This window comes from Sebastes fasciatus, chromosome 11 (assembly GCF_043250625.1).
Source record: "Sebastes fasciatus isolate fSebFas1 chromosome 11, fSebFas1.pri, whole genome shotgun sequence".
In the NCBI taxonomy this organism is placed as follows: domain Eukaryota; kingdom Metazoa; phylum Chordata; class Actinopteri; order Perciformes; family Sebastidae; genus Sebastes; species Sebastes fasciatus.
The window spans coordinates 35,140,253-35,162,318 of record NC_133805.1 but is presented as its reverse complement, the minus strand read 5'-3'; the positions used below and the strand labels follow the sequence as shown (position 1 = coordinate 35,162,318).

Here is a 22,066-nt window from a genome sequence, read left to right as displayed (position 1 = left end):
TAACAAAATATTCTGCTTCGATCCATATTTGTTGGCGCTTAGCCTTTCAAAAATGTTTTCACTGTGGTCAAAAACTGTTTGTTTGCATTCGCATGCACCTGTATTAACGGGGCGGTCTCTCAGCAATCTAACAGGACCATATATTACATTTATATAACCATAATCAATCACAAAATCATATTTTCCCAATTTTTTAGGGTGATAACTAGAGATGCAGCGATTGCAAATTTCTTTGCCGATTCCAATTTTTGCTAATTCTGATTTCTTTCTAAGAACTATAATTGACAGCAAAGTTCCAGACAATTTTTTTTCACCACCGTCCTGAAAAATAATTTAGTCCCGAAGTCAGTGTAAACAGTCAAAAATTCTAAATGTTATCCTTGCATTAAAAACACAAATTTGTATTTATTCATATACTTGCTTTAATTTAAATGTCATAATTCACACTCTATCTCTTTTATATTGCTGTGAAAACATCTCCTTCAAACAACTGGATTTATTCAACTTTCTCGACAAAAACAACATTTCACAAGGTTACATTTGAACTCATGATAACGTTTTTACGAATTTACTTTCGCCCAATACTCATTTTACTGAGCAGAGCTAGAATGCATCATAATACAAGTCAATGTAAATGCCGTTAACATGAGCTGTTAGCTCCATTATAAGCAGGACTGTGTTAGGGAGAGACTCCGTGCTGTCACTGTGATTACTCTGAGCTGCATCATGGGAATGAATTCCAATATAATAAGTGTCTGTTTAATTCAGTTGTTCCTCCACGGCTTATTTTGGACTTGCAGTTGTGACAAATTGTGAGCTTTATGTCTTCTTCACTCACGCTGAAGAACTTCCTAACCAATGACGTGTGTGTGTGTGTGTGATGTTACTGTTTTTGCCGACGTAAAACATGCGGCACACGTGTGTAAATGTGACCGGCTAAAAAATATGAGACTGATCTCTGGTAATGGAAAAATCGGTTGGTTTGGTGCATCTCTAGTGATAACATCATAAAATATGAAGACACACATTTGAAGCTTCTTTGGATAAACTAAATGAATGATTTTCATATTTGAATGTAAAAAAAATGGCATTCGATACAGCCCTAGTCTCCATTCTGTGTAGCGAGATGAGCCTCCTGAATTTGCACCCAAAATGCTGTCGTGACCTCCACAATTATTACAAATGACTAGAGGTCCCCAGGTAATACTAGTCCTGTGAGAATAGGGCTATTGTCCTTGAAAATATAATTCCTTTTCAGCACCCTTTTTTAAATTAGTGGACCGTGTCTGGAGGTTTTTGTCACATTGTACGTTTAGTCGATATTTGACCAAATGTGGATGACATTGTGGTAAAATATGCCCGCAGGCTGTTGACATCATGGCACATAAGAGCCTGAAATAGTGTATTGTCTGATGAGCCTAATGGGATCTGTGAGTTTTCCATTCTTTAACACAAATACAGACAAAAACCTCAAGGGTCTTTATTATAATAGTTCAGTAATGTGTCTCCTTGGTTTAGTTGACCTCTTTGACTTTCACCTCCCTGCGCACACACACACACACACAAACACACACACACACACACACACACACACACATACACACACACACACTGGAGACTGTTAAAAGAGACTGTGTGACCACAGTATCAGGGTACTTTGTTAATAACAGGCGGCATTTCCAGTACTCAGCTATGGTATGCACATATACACATTACATACAACACATAGTGAACATATGGGGATTATAGGAAGGTTAAAGGGGACCTTCACAGCCTCCTCGCCCTGCATTAATGTAATTAGACTGCTGAGGTCACCATGATGATGATGAGAGGATCGGTTTCTCCTCACAAACAAGTGAAAGATGATTTAAACAGGATACTGCAGGAGCGATAGGCTTTGAATGAAAATGAATGAACTGTTGCGTGCTGAAATGAGGCAAAGAGATTTTACAAGGAATGGTAATGGAATGGTGTTCGAATATATTGATTTTTCTTTTCTGTGTTGATCGCCCCAATTTGTTTCCAGCCTTCTTTGGTTTCACGGTTGTAATATCCATCTGAGGAAATGAAAACTTGACATGTAAGAATTTGGCCCTGTTCAGACCTGGTACAGACGTAGGCAAAGTTGTTGGTAACGTTCCGTTAAAGAGAGAAAAACCCACAATGGTCACTGAAATAACTTGAAACTGACAAAAGTAATAATAAATAAAAATTTACTGAAAATTAACTAATGAAAATCAGCTGTTGCTTTTGAATTGTGGTTCAACAGAATCATTTAAAAAAACAAACTGATGAAACTGGCCTACACAAAAATGATGGTAGCCCTAGAAAAGATGTAAAATAATTTGACCATAGGGACATATTAAACTAAGGTGTGTCCTGTAATTAGCATCACAGGTGTCTTCAAACTTGTAATCAGTCAGTCTGCCTATTTAAAGGGTGAAAAGTAGTCACTGTGCTGTTTGGTGTCATGGTGTGTACCACACTGAACATGGACCACAGAAAGCTAAGGAGAGAGTTGTCTCAGGAGATCAGAAAGAACATTATAGACCTTCATGTTAAAGGTAAAGGCTATAAGACCATCTCCAAGCAGCTTGACGTTCCTGTGACTACAGCTGCACATATTATTCAGAAGTTTAAGGTCCACGGGACTGTAGCCAACCTCCCTGGACGTGGCCGCAAGAGGAAAATTGATGACATATTGAAGAGACGGATAATACGAATGGTAACCAAAGAGCCCAGAACAACTTCCAAAGAGATTAGAGGTGAACTCCAAGGTCAAGGTACATCAGTGTCAGATCGCACCATCCGTCACTGTTTGAGCCAAAGTGGACTTAATGGAAGACAACCGAGGAGGACACCAAATCATAAAAAAGCGAGACTGGAATTTTCCAAAATGCATATTGACAAGCCACAAAGCTTCTGGGAGAATGTCCTTTGGACAGATGAGACAAAACTGGAGCTTTTTGGCAGGTCACATCAGCTCTATGTTCACAGACGGAAGAGATGAAGCATCCAAAGAAAAGAACACTGTACCTAATGTGAAACATGGAGGAGGCTTGGTTATGTTATGGGGCTGCTTTGTTGCATCTGGCACAGGGTGTCTTGAATCTGTGTAGGGTGCAATGAAATCTCAAGACTATCAAGGCATTCTGGAGCGAAATGTGCTGCCCAGTGTCAGAAAGCTTGGTCTCAGTTGCAGGTCATGGGTCCTCAAACAGGATAATGACCCAAAACACAGCTAAAAACACCCAAGAATGGCTAAGAACAAAACATTGGACTATTCTGAAGTGGCCTTCTATGAGCCCGGATCTAAATCCTATTGAACATCTGTGGAAGGAGCTGAAACATGCATTCGGAGAAGGCACCCTTCAAACCTGAGACAGCTGGAGCAGTTTGCTCACGAGGAGTGGGCCAACATACCTGTCGACAGGTGCAGAAGTCTCATTGAGAGTTACAGAAATCACTTGATTGCAGTGATTGCCTCAAAAGGTTGTGCAACAAAATATTAAGTTAATGTTACCATCATTTTTGTCTAGGCCAGTTTCATTAGTTTGTTTTTTTAAATGATTCTGCTGAACCATAATTCAAAAACAATATTTGATTTTCATTAGTTAATTTTCAGTGAATTTATTTATTATTACTTTTGTCAGTTTCAAGTTATTTCAGTGACCATTGTGGGTTTTTCTCTCTTTAACGGAACGTTACCAACAACTTTGCCTACGTCTGTATTAACATGCGTCCTCAGTGATCTGATCACAAGACGCATTGAGGACGCATTGAAATCAGACCCTTCAGACCACATTCAGAGGTGGTCTGGGCCACATATGACCACATTCTTTTAGCAGTGTGTACGCGAATGTGTCCTGGGCCACATTAAGGACCACCTACTCATCTGATGTCCAGCTGGGATCCGCGGGATCACCGCGCTTCTCATGTGAATAGACGGGCGGATGTGAACGCTTGTCTGCCTCACTGGAGGAACTGGCCTCTGTGCTCTACTGTAACCGGTCGGTACAACTGTATTTTATTAAAATCTATCTTGTTTATAGGCTACATATCTACAGACTATCAGACTAGGCATGCAAAGCGCATTATTATCATACTGTCGGAGATGTGTCGCTGTTTTTGTTCCGCTGCTTTGGGCCGAGCTGACACCCGACCGCCCGCCTGTTCTCTGGAGCTATGTGCCCCGCTGTTGTCTGGCAAAAGCAGCAGTGCACATAGAATAAACTTTTATTTTGATGTTAATACAATGTACCAGAATTCACGAATATGTAGGATATTACTACTGTCATTCCTTTAATATTACGTCACAGCGTCTGCTGTATTAGCCATGTGTTTACTACGTGTTTATTTGCATATAGAGTGAGGAAGTGAGATCGGATCACAAGTGGTCACTGGAGACGCATGTGGAGACGCATTCTAATATCAGGTGTAGACAGATGTACTTAAAGCAGCCATTAACCAGTTAAACATATTAGACCAGTGCTCGAACTGGGCCGGTACTCACCGGTACGCATCACCGGCACTTCTTCATTTTACTCCATGGCGTACTGTCACTTTTTCTCGCGTACCGACACGTCTCTCAAGCTGCCGATAGTCTTCTCTGCCCTCTCCATATCAGGTTCTCTGAGAGATTCATAATCATAACGGCGCAGCGCCAGCGTCTCTGAGCCTCGCCTCATAAATCGTATGAACATAAAAAACTATGTGGGGAGCACCCGGACGAGCCGACGCAAGGCACGGTAATTTATCAATACATTCTTCACGTCCCTTTTTGTAAAACAATTAGTGAACTGTTGGTCATAACTTTTTTTTAGTTGTGAACAAATATAGCTTACGAAACATTATTTAAAAAATGTCTGAATCTGCTCTTTTAGGGCAAACATTTCCAATTTAGTCTTTAAGCTTTTTTGGAGTTATATGTAGTAATAATAATAGTCTATAGAGAGATGCTATAGGCTACAAATAACACAGGAAAACAGTTAAAGTATTAACACTATGGATAAATATAAAACACACCACCGTAACCCTATAATGTGAAATATTATTGGAGTGTTATAGGCCTACTATAGAAAATGCATGGCCCAGGTATAATATTATTATTAGCAACAAAACCACAGCTGATGATGACAAATGATGACTATGATGAATAAGAGAGTACTGGCACTTATTTTTCTTTCCCCTTCAAGCACTGTATTAGACAGGTGGGCAACCATTGTTTCAAGGCTCTTTTTTTCTGAATTCTTATTTTCAAAATTGTATCCTCTATAGCTGGATGCCACAAAGCTACTTGTCACCCGCATTACTAAACCTGGGGCCTGTTTCACAAAACCAAGATAACAGATTAACCTGGGTTTTTTTCTAGTTATCCTGGCTCAGTTTAGCCTTGACTCGGTTTCACGAAAGCAGTGGCACATAAGTTACCATGGAGATTTATTCTGTGCAGCTAGCCTGCTCCAGACCAGGCTAACAGCCAGGCTTGATTTATCCAGGTGCCTTATACAGTATGTCAGCAGTCACTCCGATCGGAAACCAATGTGTTTTTTGGTGAACATATTAAGCTACTGCAGTTGTTGAGATGATGGCTGATTAAATTGCAAAGGTAGATGATGAAGCGCTCATACTTCAAAGAGCTTTCCACCGGGAAAGAGTGTTTCGGTACCGGTCGGACCCGTTGGCTTTTTCCGGACAAGCACTCACACGAGCGGTACCGATTTTCTGGAGAAGGTATACGCTACCTGTGCAGACTGCTGGGTCCCGAGATTCAGCATTCCACATCACGAAGCCATGCCCTGACCACCCCACAGATGGTGTGTATTGGGCTCAGATTTTTTGCAAGTGGCATGTTATATGCAGTAGGAGATGCTGAAAACCTCAGCAAAGCCACTATTTTTGCCGCTCCATCAGACAAGTGTATCTGGCTTTGAAAGGCATTGTGCACATCTTCGTCACCTTCCAACAGAAGAACGTGTTACTTTAGAACAGTCACAGTATGGCCTACTCATCATTTTGTGTAACAGGTTTCTCTAATGTGATTGGTGCGCTGGACTGCACCCACATTAGACTGAAATGACCCTCAGGAGCACATGAAGGGGAATTTGTGAACCGAAGATCTTACCACAGTATCGATGTTCAGGTAAGAATGAGTTATGGTTTCTGTTAACTACATTAATTAATTTTAAGCATTCAATTACCTTAACACATCTTATTGTTTCAGATGATCTGTGATGCTGACTGTGTATTCAGTAACATAGAGGCAAAGTGGCCTGGCTCAGTCAATGACTCCTGCATCTTTCGTGACAGTACTATTTACCAGAGACTATCAGAAGGCAAGCCACAAAAATTGTATTGATTAAGCACCTTTGATATTATGATAGTGTCAAAGTTTTACTGACTGCTATTGATGTAGTTGTAATGAATACATTTTGTGTTCTCAGGTGAATTCTCTGGCGTGTTGCTGGGAGACGAGGGTTATGCCTGTCAGTCATTTCTTCTCACTCCCTTTGCAGATCCCCAGCCAGCAGCACAGCACACTTACAATCTTCCCATGCAAGAACAAGGGCCAGAATAGAAATGGCATTAGGCCTTTTAAAGACTCATTTCCAGTGCCTTCACCACCTGAGGGTTACCCCCAACAGGGCCTGTGACGTTATTGTTGTTGCCTGCACTGCCCTCCATAACATTGCCTGTCTCAGGAAGGAAAGGACTGCCACAGTGGCCTTGGAGATGGACTGGGATAATGTCTAATCAACTGTCTACCTTTTGTTCTCATATTAAGTTTATTTTGCAATAAATTCTAAGCTACAGTGAACGGTGATACTCTCCCTTGATTTCTTTTGGAAAGAAGGCTACGAGTCTGACACACACTGCACCCGCACTCCATGTGGTAAAAAAACAACAGGAAAGTGAAATAGTGGTTAAAGGAAAAAGCAAACTGATGTTTTCTGCCACAACATATTGCTTTCATGTATCCCTAAACCATAAAGGATCATGAATGTTAACACTTCTGTGTGTGTATGTGTTTTATTTCACATAGCACACAATTTCAGATTAAGTTTCATAATCAGTTGTCTGCTGAGAGCTTGGGAGAGAAATAAATAACAATGCTTAATACAGTATGTTAACTTTTTTTTTTTAATTGCTAAAATAATAAAAGACAATACAAAATGTGAGCAGGCACTTTCTAATTTATACATTGTAATCAACAATTAATCAAGGCACTTACCAGCCTGCAAAATGTTTTTATATGTAGTCTTGACTTGTTGCCAGGTCCTCTTTTGTCCAGTCACGTTTGTTCTGCATGAACATTAATTGATAGGAGGTGTAAATATATATTGGTACATTTCCTGAGTAACATTAACTTCCACTGCTCACTTTTAAGGCAACGTTAAGAGCAGAGGTTAGGTTTTAGGGCCACTTGCGCATTCAGTCGGTCTGCCACGCTTGTTCACGCTGTTTTATGACAGCGGCCACGTTTCCTTTTTTGCATATGATATGCTTTACTTCGTACTCGTAAGCTTCCATTAGAAGCCGTTGCTCACTTGGTGTAAAGTATGCCGAACGCGTCTTCTCCATTTCTGCATCGATTAATCTGTGATTGATCTCGTGGTCTGTTGAAAAAATCTATCAGAATTACTTACACCTGGCTCAACCTAGTCGCTCCTCCTCAGCCTGACTTGGCCTTCGTGAAACCAATTAAGCCAGGATGAACTGACTAGACTAGGTCAAGCCTCGCTTTCTCTCTTATCCTGGATATCTTTATTCTGCTTTTGTGAAACCAGTTTAACCCCAAAACATGCAGTGTGTCTACACTGAGAGAAATGAAGCCAACGTGGAAGTGCCAAGAACTGCAGTTCCTCAAACGGCCACTTGAGGCTTGTTCCAAAAGGGGGTCAATCCCCACAGATCCTCATGTTAAAATGCCCAACTTTACAGCACATTACAGAAATAAACATGTTTACAGGCTGGTACAAAAAATGGTTTTAGTCTCTTTAGCTAATTTCCTGTTCATGACTGAACTGTAATGGGGGTGAATTCTTATATAACTCTTTAAATTATATTAAGGCTTAAAGTTCAGCGTAATTGAGGGCATGGCTGCTTTGACTGACAGGTGGGTGCCGTACCAGTTTGCTAGCTGTCTGCTCTGCTGCGTCACCCGGCCCGCCTCAGCTCCACCCACGATCCACCGCTTTGCAGATTTTTTCACAACATATCTTCAGAAACATATGGGTGGCGTCACGGAGACTGCGTCCATAATCTATGGTTTTTGTGTATGGTTTACACACACTTAAAGTTACTATGAGGAACTTTCATTTTATGTTGATTTTGCGATAGTCTTTCTGAGCACCAGAGTCCCTTTAGAAAACCTCTCATTTTACTGCAGCAGAGTCTGACAGTCTGCCCGGTGCAGTCCTGGTTCTGGTTCTCCCGTGCCTCCCTTCCCTCCAGCGGGCCCAGCAATACGGCCTGGGCCTCAAGCAGCGTGGCGACGGTGTAAGCTCTCAGCGGGGACCGGCGGAGCAGCGAGGCGAAGCTCTGCTCCTGGCCGGAGGAGGAGCTGCTGCTGCTAGGCGCGGAGTTTCTGGTGGATCTGCATGGTTTCGTCCGATACGCCTAAATCGGCGTTAAGACAACAAGTGCAACAACACTCTGCATGGATTGTCAAAAATAGTTGAAAGGCCGTACACACGTCACTGAAGATAGAAGTCACTGCTGGTAGATCCACCATGGGCATTTCCCCAAACCAATGACCTGTTGGCTGAGCAACATTGTGGGTGTGATAAATTTAGCTTACTGGGCATCCTTGCGGTGTGGTCCATTTAATCACTGATTAATCATACTTTTACCCCAACCATAGACTGTATATTGTCATGATTTCTGGGATAACAGGTTTAGAACCAAATGCAGGTAAGGAGGAGGAGATGGCAGCAGGCAGAGTTCAATTATTTTAATCATAACAAAACTTACAGAGAGACAAAAATGCAGCTGAACCCGGTAGGTAGGAACAAAAAAGGCAAAAGGAACAAAACACTGGAAAAAACTCTCAAGGGAGAAACACATTACACCAGGAGCGATGACGAACTGACAAAGAAACAGATTTAATTAAAGATTTAAAGATAACAAATTAATTCTGTCCACAGAAAAAACGCTAGTGCTTTTATTTTGAAACGGAAGCAGGAAGTCTTTTTTCATGTCCGTGACATTCTACAGATGTCTAGACATTGAAACTGTAGTAATGTTGCTGATATGATGTCAATATACTGTCAAACGATCACTTTCACTGTCTGTTGCTGCTGTAAACCACGCGTCTCGCGGTAAAAATAGGCGAGACCTTGAATCTCTAGAAGTGACGCGCAGTTGACACGCTGCCGAGCCACGCTGCTCACGCAGGCAGTGTGGCTGCTCTAACCTGTTAACATGGACGCCGAAAGTTAAACTCTTATCATGCAGGAACATTTTGCTGTATAATAAGTAGGGATGCGCCGATCGGTATTGGTCCGATATTGGCCAAAATCCCTGGATCGGATATCGGTGGGGAAAAAATAGTATAATCTGATCTAATAGCCTGACCTATCTGTCAACAACTGCCATCGAGGTAGGCCTATAAGCTACATTAAGTGTTGAGTTATATCCAGTATTTTATAATTCCTTTGTTATACTTTGGGGTTAAATTTGGCCGCGGCTGTCCGCTGCTCAGTCCGTTACATACGCTCCTCTATGTTGGCGTCTGTGCCGGGGCTGTAAGGTGCTCAGTCCGGCACATGCTCATCTAAGTTGGCGTTGCCATGTCATTTTGCCGGGGCTAAAGCCCTGAATGTTTTGAGTGTTACGCCGACAGAAAACGTAATGTCTGTGAATGTGCAATAGTGTTCGTTACAGAGCTGACTGTCAACGTAAATGCAGGTCTCTAAACCAACTTTGGGGGGGGGTCTGACGGTCAGCGCTGAGTGACTCACAGCGGGGAAGAGGAGAGGAGAAAAGGCAGAGCGTTTGTCTTCTTCATGATTGTAGCAGCCGTCTTATTTTATTTTACAAACCTCACATTGCGTAACAGCAAAACTGAAATACCCAGAAGCCCCTTCTACAGGAGCACAGGGCCGTTAGGGATAAAACAAGGTGGCCTGCACGATTCCCCAAACACGGTAAACGACTCATTTTACTAGAGTAAAGTAATTTTTTTTTTTTTTCAGATTTGCAAAAAACTGTTGTTGTTGACCCCTCCAGACAGTTGAGGAACCAGATTAAGTTATCGTAGGACATCTCTCTTATCATTTGTGTTTTTTTATGGAACCGGTCATAGAGCACATAATGTATAATGTTCAGAGGACCCAGTAATTAGATGTCCACAGTTGTTGTGCAAAGTTGCTCTCTTGTCCAGCCATGGCAATGACACTTTCACCGATCCATGTTGGGATGTTTTCTTCAGATGGCTCCATTAAGCGCCCTTCAAATGGCCTGAAAGGCAGCTGTTCTGGTTCTGTAAGATTGTTGTGTGTTGCCAGACCCCGTGCAAAATCATAAATAACCACATTAGGCATGTGTTTCCATGACAAAAGCATGTCAGCAAAGTCCGGTGGGCTCTCAGCTCAAAGATTGCATTTGACACTGTATACAATCCCACCAGGGCACATGATCGCTGCCCATTCACCTGTAAGAGTAACCAGTGAGGTAAGAGATTGAAAATCTATGACACTATAACATTCAGCTTCACAAAGTGAAAGATTTAAGATAACAAAACTTATATCTGAGTAAGCCTTTTACTACAAATTTACAAAAGAGACAAAATCCTACAGTACATGCTTAGTTCAAACCAGAACAGCTGAAATGTAACCCTCCTGAGGCAGCCCAAATCTTCTGAAAGCAACATCACCAAGATCCCGTGATCCCGTGGAGTCAAGTCCACACTCTTTGCAGAGCTTTCTTATAACAGGAACCTACATATAAATATTAATCTTATTAATTATACCCCCGCGACAACGTAGTTGGGGGTGTATAGCGCTCCGCTTGTCCTTCCGTCCATCCGTTTCGTATCCGGGGCAGAGCTCGGAAACTATTTAACTTGGGAACTTCAAATTTTGTATGATGGTTGACAGTGTGGTCTAGTTGTGCCTTTAAGGGTTAGAAGTCCAGGGTGGACTTGAGGAAGGTGAGCTAATAACAAGCTACATTGTGCTCAATAGACTTATTCCATTAGTTCCAAAAGGGCAAAACCTTTGGCCCTACTTTAGTAGGGGTCAAGCGGTGAGCGGGGTTATGTGAGCAATGCTCACTTTTGCCTTGTTTTTTTTGTTTAAGAAAAGAAAAAATACAACCTTTGATTTCAAAACACATAATGTATGCTGTATGTAGACATTGAGGAGCACATAAACCCTCTGCTTAAAAAGCTCTTCTCTTAGATGATCCTCAGTTACTGAAAGTTCGGCAGCCTCCTGCTTAGCTTTTGGGGAATTCACTTTTTCAAATTCAGTGTTACGCACCAAGTTTGAATGACGTGTGTTTCTCCCTGTCCACGGAGCCCGGACTTCGTATGTAGGAGCAACTTTGAAAGGGTTGTCTCTTGCACCTAAAATAGAAATTACATATAGCATTATCAAAATATTGTAAAGCAAAAAAAAACAACCTTTATTTTAGTGGGTGTCTGCAGATATCAGGGACGTCAATATAATACTTTAAAATTTGAATGGTTCTAAACGTTGTTGTTGTAACAGTCTTCTTTAGATGATTTTAATGATTAGGTACTGTAGTAAATCTAAGAATGACTTTTTCCACGTTTTATGTAAAAAGGTTTTCTTGGATTTCTCTTCAGGCAAGTGTGAAGTTAGTTTGGTTTATCTAGACTTATTCTGAAGACAGATCTCAAATATTGGACTGGCAGACACTCCATTATAGGATTTAATTTACCTCTTACTTAAATCCTCGTCCAATCATTTCACTTCATGACAAAAATGTTCAATGTCAACTTCTCCTTTGAAGTTCTCTGGAGGTTCCTTGATGTTCGGGCGCAGTTCGGATGTCGGACTCTGGAGGACGGTTTGTGTGTCAAATTATTGATTTCTTAAGTAAGTTGCCGTGTAATAAGCGGAATAAGGTACAGCCAGAGGCCCTTCAGGGCAATTCGCTTTGCGTCGGGGTCCATCGCACGATCTGGATTTCCTTCACAACAAGCACCTGCTAACTGTACATTATCCCTTACTTGTTACTTATATCAGTATTGATCATTATTTTTTCTTTTTTTTTTAATATTTTTGTAACATTTACCTGGAGTAAGTTTCTCAGCGTTAGGCATAAGGGCAAAGCTCAGGATTATTCGGTCATCGAAGTTGTGGACACCATTTTTCCACTCTTGATAACAGTAGCACATTCCACATTGCGGGCGGTATTCGCAGTAAGTGGCAACTTCTGAAAAACAGAAAAATAAATTACATCAACATCAAGATATTTTTCACTCTGGAGAACAATAACATCACTGATGAACACATGAGACAGATAAATATGAGAACCTACCTTCAGTTACACACCAGGTAATGAGTATTTTAGCCTTCTTTGTGATAAGGACTGGATCACTAAGTGATACAGTGCCAACACATTTCTGACAAAGGGCTTCATCGGGGACTAGGTGCCTGGGGTACTCTCTGTGTGGTACTGGATGGCTAATATCTTCTGGTAGAATCGCTGGAATCGTTTGCAACATTGCACCTTTTGGGGGGATATACAGGAGTGGTCTCTTCCTCACTCTTGTTTCCTGAGCAGTCATGGGCCCCTTCTGCCTTCTCAACCACAACCTCTTCTGTGCTGCGTACTGTACGAAACAGATTGCGCTGTGTTTGGAAGAGATGCCATTTTGCAATGTATGTGTGAATGCAAGACCGTCTCTGGTTGGTACATGGACAGGTCCATCTGTTCAGCTTTTTGTCATAGACAACCATCAAATGTCCAATACAGCTCTAGTGTGAGATTGTTGGCTCATACACTTGAGATACATTTTTTGGTATCAGGTATACCAATGGTGTGAAGAGGCAGAGGTACCTTGTTGTTGTAAGCAATTTCGTGCAAATACGAAACGAGACGATTCATCACCATTTAAAGATTTTTCAAGAACTCATCATTTAAAAGATGCAGGGAACAGTATTTTCTGGTAATATGTGGAACAAAATGTGGGCGTTATGTTTTTAGATGTAACCCCTGGAAGATGTGGTGGTATGAAGATCATATATATTCCCTGTGGCACACTGGATGAGATTGACTGAAAAACCACAAGTTACAGAGGAGTTTCTACTTTGTGAGCACACAGCTTTGCTGAGATGACCTCAAGTTTTAGTTCAAACACACAAAGAATTATGAAAATAAATAGGTATGTGATTCATGATATATGCTCTATGCAGAGAAGCAGAGGGGGAAGAAAGAAACTGGAGGGGAGGTTGTGGTAGAATGACAGGAAGGAAGAGTGCGGTGTGTGTGTGTGTGTGTGTGTGTGTGTGTGTGTGTGTGTGTGTGTGAGGACTGCATAATCTTTTGGCTTTTTCCATTAATCTCTAATCCGTTGTTTATCATTTCTTTTGGCTGATATGGTACTTATGCTCTAATGAAAACTATGATCCTATTTCTCACTGTCCCTAAAGACCGGCACCGACCTTCACTATGACCTCAACACACACACACACCCCTGTATTTCTATCTTTGTGAGGACACTCATTGACATAATGCATTCCCTAGCCCCTTACTCTAACCTTAACCATCACAACTAAATGCCTGACCCCAACCCTGACCCTAACCTAAACCTAATTCTAGCCTGAAGTCTGAACCATCAAACAGGCCACACACACACACACACACACACACATTCTCTCCATGGTTAACTTTAGGAACATATTGTAACATTAACTCAGTAAGGGATAATGTAATGTACAGCGAGCCGTTCATTGTTGTGAAAGAAACCCCGACAGGGCGATGCTGCGTGTGGTCTCTCAGCGCCCTGAAGGGGATTCTTTCACAACAATGACCCGCTCGTTGTACGTTATACCGCTTATTACACGGCTACTTACTGAAGAAATCAATATTTTAACACAAAAACAGTCCGCCAGAGTCCGATATCAGAGCTGCGCCCATAGCAACGGTCTGTTATACATAGCAACGGTCTGTTATACATAGCAAAGGTCTGTTATAGAGAAATTACAGACCGCAGAACGCCTTGATTGATCAATCAGAATTGAGTATTCGACACAGACATGTAATAAATTAACGTAATTGAAGTGTAAATAGATTAATCCACAGTCTCTGCAGATGTTCTCTGGCTGCAGAGAGAACCTATCCCAACCAGAAAATCACCAGCATTGTTCATTTGTTAAAATGACTAAAAAGACCTGTGTTTATGCTTTTCATAATTTTCAATGCTATTCATGCAACCACAAGGACCCTTATGGCTGCATGAATTCAAACCTTTATCTGTCAGAAGCAAACAAAAAAGAAGCGCGATGTTGTTACAGAGCCGCAAAATCTTTTTGGATGGATCAACGAAGCATGTGATTTTGGAGACCATCCTCCTAAGGTTGGAACAGTTAAAGATTTAGTCTCAATGGATTATCATTTTGGAAGCATGCCTGGCTATTAAATGTGTGTGTGTGTGTGTGTGTGTGTGTGTGTGTGTGTGTGTGTGTGTGTGTCTGTGTCTGTGTGTGTGTGTGTGCGCTCTATAGCAGATGGTCTTCCAGCAGTGTCATTGTGATATCATTAAGGTAGAATAAGTTAGCATGTAGCTATATTAATCCATCCTGGCTGTCAATCTAACCCTAACACTAACCCCCTCTCATGTCTCTGTCCTACACACACACACACGCACACGCACACAAACACACACACACACACACACACACACACACACACACACACACACACACACACACGTGCTCTGCCTGTTGGTCCATCATTAAATCCTGTTTCAATAAAAGACAAAGGACAGTCTGTATACATAACATTTTCTGTTTTGAACTAAATTAAAGATATGTAGAAGAAATTATGACATAAAATCATCCATTTATTATCTTGTCAATAGTTTGTTTTCTGTATGATTCAAAAACTAATAACTATGTTACACTAAACGTTTCTCCAAAAGTGGATTCTGTTTTTACATTCCACCACAAACCAAACCTTTTTTTCGTCATCCCCTACAGCCGCAGCTCAAACACACTATAGCCATTTAAAATGAATGGGATGACTTGCGTTTTCGCCGCACCACCGGGGTAGAAGGGAGGATGGAGAAGAATCAAGGAAGCTTCAACGACCAGACTGTTATTTTCTTTTATACCTTCTTTCGGTGATCTACCATGTGAATAGATGATAAAACCTACTAGTCGGTGTAGTTGGCCCCTATTGACCCACATCTATGGAGTGACTTATAGCGACCGATAACGCTTATTTAATAGTTTGACAACAGTTTAATCGGCTGATTTAATTGAATATACAGTATGTAAAGCTGATTGTTGTCTAGAAAATATGTTGACTTTTTAGTGTCAGGTGAATCAGTAGACTGACCGTCATCGGGAAGATTTAAATAATGGAGAAGCAGGCTGACAGAAATTCAAAAAGACGTCAACTCACTGAGGTATAAACTGTTTTAAAATGATGCAAATGTCCATGAGTGTATACGCACAGATGTTCTGTCTGATAGCACCATCCAGAGGAATTCTTCAGAATTACATGGATCTACTACCTTCTTTCTTCCCAAACAGAGGGTGATCCCATCTCCTGTGAAACGGGAAAGGGACTGTCATTCTCCTCTTGTGTGTGTCTCTGTCGCTGCAGAAGTGTGTTTCCACTGCACAATAGACGTGGTTCCAGTGAAGAATGAAGGTGGCCTGGTCATCATGTTCATTCTCAACTTTGAGCTTCCCACTGACCCCAAACCAATCAACAGCTCCCCAGCCAGAGAGCTCAACAGAGTGCTAAATATCCCCTGGCTGACCCTGGGTATGTTTCATTTATACTGTTCATTCACACATACTGATATATGAATGACACACACACACACACACACACACACACACACACACACACACACACACACACACACTGATTCTTAAACACTCACTACAACTTATCTACGTATGTTCTTGGTAGATTTTGATTGATTTTATTTATTATTTTGAAAGCCAAATAAACTTTTATTACAAATGAATCTCATGATCATGTTATGTATAGAAAATGACTGCATTCTAAGTATTAAATTAACTCTTGTGTTACAGATGTAGAGTCCCACATGGACCAGTTTTTGTCTTTTTAGGGGGGTACAGGGGGCCTTTATGTGGAGATAGCAGGTCAACAGTAGATGTCATTTTTTTTTTAATGCTCTAGATTACTAGTTTGTGGTTGTAAAGTTTCATGAGGCTGTGATTATCCTAGAGGTCACCACAAGTCATTTTATACAGTGAGGTCAAATAAAAAAAAAAATGGTCAGCCATGTTGAGATCTGTTGAAGAAAAATCAAGCATCGCCCACCAGCCGGAGCAAACTTTCTAATTTTACAGCTAAACAGTACACTACAAGATGATTCTGAAAACATTTGAGGAGAGAAATAGGTATAAACGTAACAGAATATTGATTCATATTTGATCAGCGCTGCCTAGTTTGACCGTTTGATCGGAATTTGCGAGTGATTGACAGCTGCCTCCGTTGAATGAACAGCCAATAGGAACGCTCTCTCTCTGAAATGACCTGTGATTGGTCAAAGTCTCCCGTCACGGACTCGATTTTTTAAAGTCTGAAAACAGAGCCATGAGGAGGAGCAGAAGTCTAGTTTTCTCTCAGAACATTTGAATTACAATATGCTGAAGGTTATTATGGAATTTTTGCCCAATGATGCCAAAAACATTCTGTCTACTGCGGGTTTAAGGTTAGAAAATACATCATGGTTCGTGTTAAAATAAAACAAGGTAACAACGTAACAACGTAACGTAACAACGTAGCGTAACAACGTAGCGTAACAACGTAGCGTAACAACGCAGCGTGAGAATGCAGCGTGAGACAACGTAGCGTGAGACAACCTAGCGTGACAACGTAGCGTAACAAAGTAGCGTGAGACAACGTATCGTGAGAACGCAGCGTGAGAACGCAGCGTGAGAATGCAGCGTGAGACAACGTAGCGTGAGACAATGTAACGTGACAACGTAGCGTGACAACGCAACGTAGCGTGAGACAAAGTAGCGTGAGACAAAGTAGCGTGAGACAACGTAGCGTGAGACAACGTAGCGTGAGACAACGCAGCGTGAGACAACGCAGCGTGAGACAACGCAGCGTGAGACAAAGCAGCGTGAGACAACGCAGCGTGAGACAACGCAGCGTGAGACAACGCAGCGTGAGACAACGCAGCGTGAGACAACGTAGCGTGACAACGTAGTGTGACAACGTAGCGTGACAACATAACCTAACGTAACAACGTAATGTAACAACGTAATGTAACAACGTAACGTAACAACCGTAACAATGTAACTAGCGTGAATAAATAACAACCACCCGTAGCAGACTTTCTTATGTAACGTTATGAAACAACGTTACATAATAAGCATAAAGTCAACATTTAGTTTTGGTTTCACACAGGACACAAACAGCGGTCACCTGGGTGAACGTCCTGTGTTTGTTTGACACGCCCGCTCTTTTTCGCTTGTTATACTCGTTGTTATACCACGTAACTTTCAATGCCGGTCGCTTGATATGCTACGTCAGTTGCTCCGACAGTTGGTAACCCCCCCCCCCCTCCAAAAAAAACAAATTGACATTCAATGTATCCGTGGTTTGCAGAAACATACAACACCAACAATTTTTCCTGGCAACTGGGCTTCCCCAGGTTAACTGTGTCAGTCACTTTATGGTAGTTTGATTAAACACAAGTGTAATTAAGAATATTCAAGCATTTCACCAGTATTAAGTGAAATAATTAAGATTTTAAAACTTTCAGTTTTCATAGTGCTTCAGTGGTGTATGTTTCTAAACTGTATTTCTCTATCCAGCTCGGCGGCAGCGTCTGCGCCTCCTCCTCCGCTCCCTCACCCCCGGTACGGGTGTCCTGTCGCAGGACACGGAGCTGGGTGCTCCGCGCGTCGACCTCCCTCCCCTTGGACACGAGTCCGTGGCCCTGGACAAACTGCTGTCCCTCCCAGAGAGACAGCAGCTGGAGGAGGCAGGAGCTGGACTACTACTGTGGGACCAAGAAAGGGAGGAGGAGGAAGAGGAGGATGGTCGGCTGAGAGTAGGGGGAAGAGGAGGAGAGAGGGGGAGCTTGGTGGCACTCAGGCGAAGGAGCGAGGGAGACAGAAAGAGAAGAGAAGGAGGGGATGTGTGTGGGCTGCTCGTGGATACAAGTGCAGGAGGAGGAGGAGGAGTAGGAGGAGGATGCGGAGGAGGGAGAAGAGGGATGGAGCTCCACACAGGCCTGCCCCCGGCTCCAGCCTCAGCCCCCCCAACACTAGCCATGCCCCTCGCCTCCTCACATGCTCCACCAAGGTCATTCACTCTCTTCATTTTCTATTGTTTAATGTTATTGTGATTGCGGTGCGACCAAAATCTGTGGGGGGGGGGGGTCAAACAGATGTTCTTGGTACTGTTTTGTGGGCTGGACCTCCTTTTAGTGTCAAAAAGTTCTGAGGTCTGACGCCCAGTTTACAAATGTACGTTCTGTCTAGGAGAGAGGAGAGAGGAAGAGGCCGAGATGAAGATGACCGTCCTTTCCACAGCAAGCATCCCTCAAGCAGCCGTAGGAAGTTAAAACATTCCTCCTCAGTGGATGCTATCAAGTGTGGCCAGACTTACTGGGAAAAGAGGCTGCAGCTGAGACACAGCTGTACTGGTGAGCATAACACTCTATTCGACCCAGTTCAGCCCCGCTCCTGTCTCCTCCGTCTGACAATAATAAACCCAAACAAATACTTTAATATACAATCTGACCATCTAAATGTCTTTCAAAAGAAGCACTGCTGTGTTATTATTTCAAAAGAAGTGAAATTAGGGCGCCTGGGTTAGCTCAGTCGGTAGAGCGGGCGCCCATGTAACAAGGCTTGGTCCTGACCGCGGCGGCCCGGGTTCGAATCCGGCCTGTGGCCCTTTCCGCATCCACTCTCTCTCTCCCCCCTTTCCAAGACTCTATCCACTGTCCTCTCAATAAAATGGAAAAATGCCCCCAAAAAAATAACTTTAAAAAAAAAAAAGAAGTGAAATTAATAAAAAATCTACTAAAACTAAAAAAAAATTCTTCCGGTCAAAGGTGGCTCATTTAAAATATCCACATTGTAAATATGTTATTTGTAGCAGAAATGATACACCATATGCAGTACAGAAGATTGATGATTGATGATTTATTTTTTTTCGACATAAAGAGCCACACCCCCATAGTTAATCGCGATTAATCACACATTTTATACATGTTCAAAATATACCTTAAAGGGAGATTTGTCAAGTATTTAACACTCTTATCTGCGTGGGAGTGGGCAAATATGCTGCTTTACACAAATGTATATATATACGTATATATATATTTATTATTGTAAATCAATTAACAACACAAAACAATGACAGATATTGATCCAGAAACCCTCACAGGTACTGCATTTAGCATAAAAAAATATGCTCCAATCATAACATGGCAAACTGCAGCCCAACAGGCAACAACAGCTGTCAGTGTGTCAGTGTGCTGACTTGAATATGACTTGACCCGAACTACATGTGATTATCATAAAGTGGGCATGTCTGTAAAGGGGAGACTCGTGGGTACCCATAGAACCCATTTACATTCACATATCTGGAGGTCAGAGGTCAAGGGACCCCTTTGAAAATGGCCATGCCAGTTTCTCCTCGCCAAAATTTAGCGTAAGTTTGGAGCGTTATTTAGCCTCCTTCATGACAAACTAGTATGACATGGTTGGTACCAATGGATTCATTAGCTTAGTTTCATATGATACCAGTATCTTAACTCTAGTTTTAAAACCCGCTTTAGAGCCCGCTACAACTCAACTCACAGTCATCTAGCTAAAGGAAATCAACATAAATAGAGGTCATTTTACTAAGAAGTACAACTTATGTCCCACATTTTCAATTTCACCTAGCTCACACAACAAACACAGTCTGTCCTCCTCTGGAGTGCCGGTCTCTTGGGCTAATGGTAATGTTCCTGAGCGTAACTGTGCACATAGGGATCTAAGTGTTTTGTTGAAATTATACTTCACACAAAGTTCTATACTGTTGTTATTCTTTATGAGGCAATAAGTTTGTAACTTTTCTTTACACCATATACGTATGTATCAAAATGGTCAACTGATCATTTTTCAGACCATTCGCACAGCAATTTGTGAAATAGTCACAAAATGTAATGTATTGTTTCGAATACATAGACACAAATTCCACTTTCATCACTTTTTGTGATGGTCATCACAAAATCAATTCGTATGTAACCCGCTTAATTGTGAATCGGGAAGTATAGAGAGCGGCAAATGCCGCATAGGGAGGAGGTCGGGACGGATGGGTGGGTTAAAAAACAGGACTGTCACCAGGAGACCAGTGTTTATGTCCCGTGTGAAAGTCAAAGTTGATTTATTTGTCACATAACTTCCATACTTAAGTTACAGCACTTCCGGAGTTATTTAAACTCAAACAATGATCTTTTCCTAAAGCTCATTAAGTAGATTGTTACCTAATCCTAACCAAGTCGATATTTTCCTGAACCTAACTAAGTAGTTTTATTTAAAAAAGACTGGAGCGGAAATTGACACATGCTGGACATTCGTAGGAAAACACAATTTTTTTTTCTTAAAAGTCGATCTGAGCGTCACAAAAAAAAGGGAAATTTGTGTCTATGTACACGAATCAAATAGATTAAATTCCCTGACTATTTCACGAACTGCCATGAGACTGTGTTGCATTTTTCTCTATACATGAGAACCATTTTGCTCCTTATCTCCTGAATATTCAATAAATGAAATAAAGATTTCAACTCCTGATCCCAGGGATGACCATGTGAAATGTCCCAGAAGAAGCCACTTAAAAAATAAAGTACCGATAGAAGGAACATCGGAGCTTCTGCTCACTGGTACTGACTCTACCATAAAAAGCACAGTACTAACCTATTGATGTAATATGTGTATAAACATACAGTATTGCTTTTACATATATATCCTACAATCATTTCCATTTTTTATCCTTTGTGCAATGTTCTAGCAGCTAATAGAGAGAAGAAAGGATCTTGTGAATCTGTCTTCATCCAAGCAGCAGAGGGCACTATAGCTCAAACATGTATTCTACATGTGCGCCAGGCTACTTGTACTGTTGACCTGCAGTTTATATGTTGTCACGTGATGTAAGAAATACCTTCATGGTTTTCAACCTTAGATAAATGAATGAAATAATAAAAACAAGCTCTTTGTATAAAAAATAACTATGTTATATAATAATAAAAGATGTCATGTTTAGTTCTGGTTTATCCACCATTCTGAAATGAGTGCAGAAGGTACTGTGTGTTAAACTGGAAGTAACCATGGCAATAATATGACCAATGCACGTGAGACAATAAATGATAAGAATGTAATAAAATTAAATTTAAAGCTATAATATCAGCAATAGTAGTACAACCGTGTGAAGTAAAAACTAGATTGATAAAATAACAATAAAATAGAATAAATGTATACAAATGAAATACAATAAAATAGGTGATTAATAAAATAACAAAAAAATTAAATTAAATAATTCAAATTAAACAAAACAAAATAAGTAATTAATAAAATAACAATAGAATAGAATAAAATTATACAAATAAAATACAATAAAATAAGTGATTAATAAAATAACAATAGAATAGAATACATTTATAGAAATTAAATACAATAAAATAAGTGATTAATAAATTAACAAAAAAATTAAATTAAATAATTCAAATGAAATACAAAAAAATAAGTAATTAATAAAATAACAATAAAATATAATAAATGTATACAAACTAAATACAATAAAATAAGTGATAAATAAAATAACAAAAAAATAAAATAATTTAAATGAAATACAACAAGATAAGTGATTAATAAAATTA

The 22,066-nt window shown here is 40.9% G+C and overlaps 1 protein-coding gene across 1 annotated transcript in view; it reads left to right on the top strand.

The window, feature by feature from the left end:
* Positions 1-22,066, top strand: part of LOC141777788 (voltage-gated inwardly rectifying potassium channel KCNH6-like) — a 57,117-nt gene that overhangs the window by 8,124 nt on the left and 26,927 nt on the right. The window contains exons 3-5 of the mRNA XM_074652343.1: positions 15,805-15,969; positions 18,006-18,498; positions 18,678-18,841. Of these exons, the coding sequence (XP_074508444.1) occupies positions 15,805-15,969; positions 18,006-18,498; positions 18,678-18,841 (822 nt within the window). The remainder of the gene's footprint in view (positions 1-15,804; positions 15,970-18,005; positions 18,499-18,677; positions 18,842-22,066) is intronic.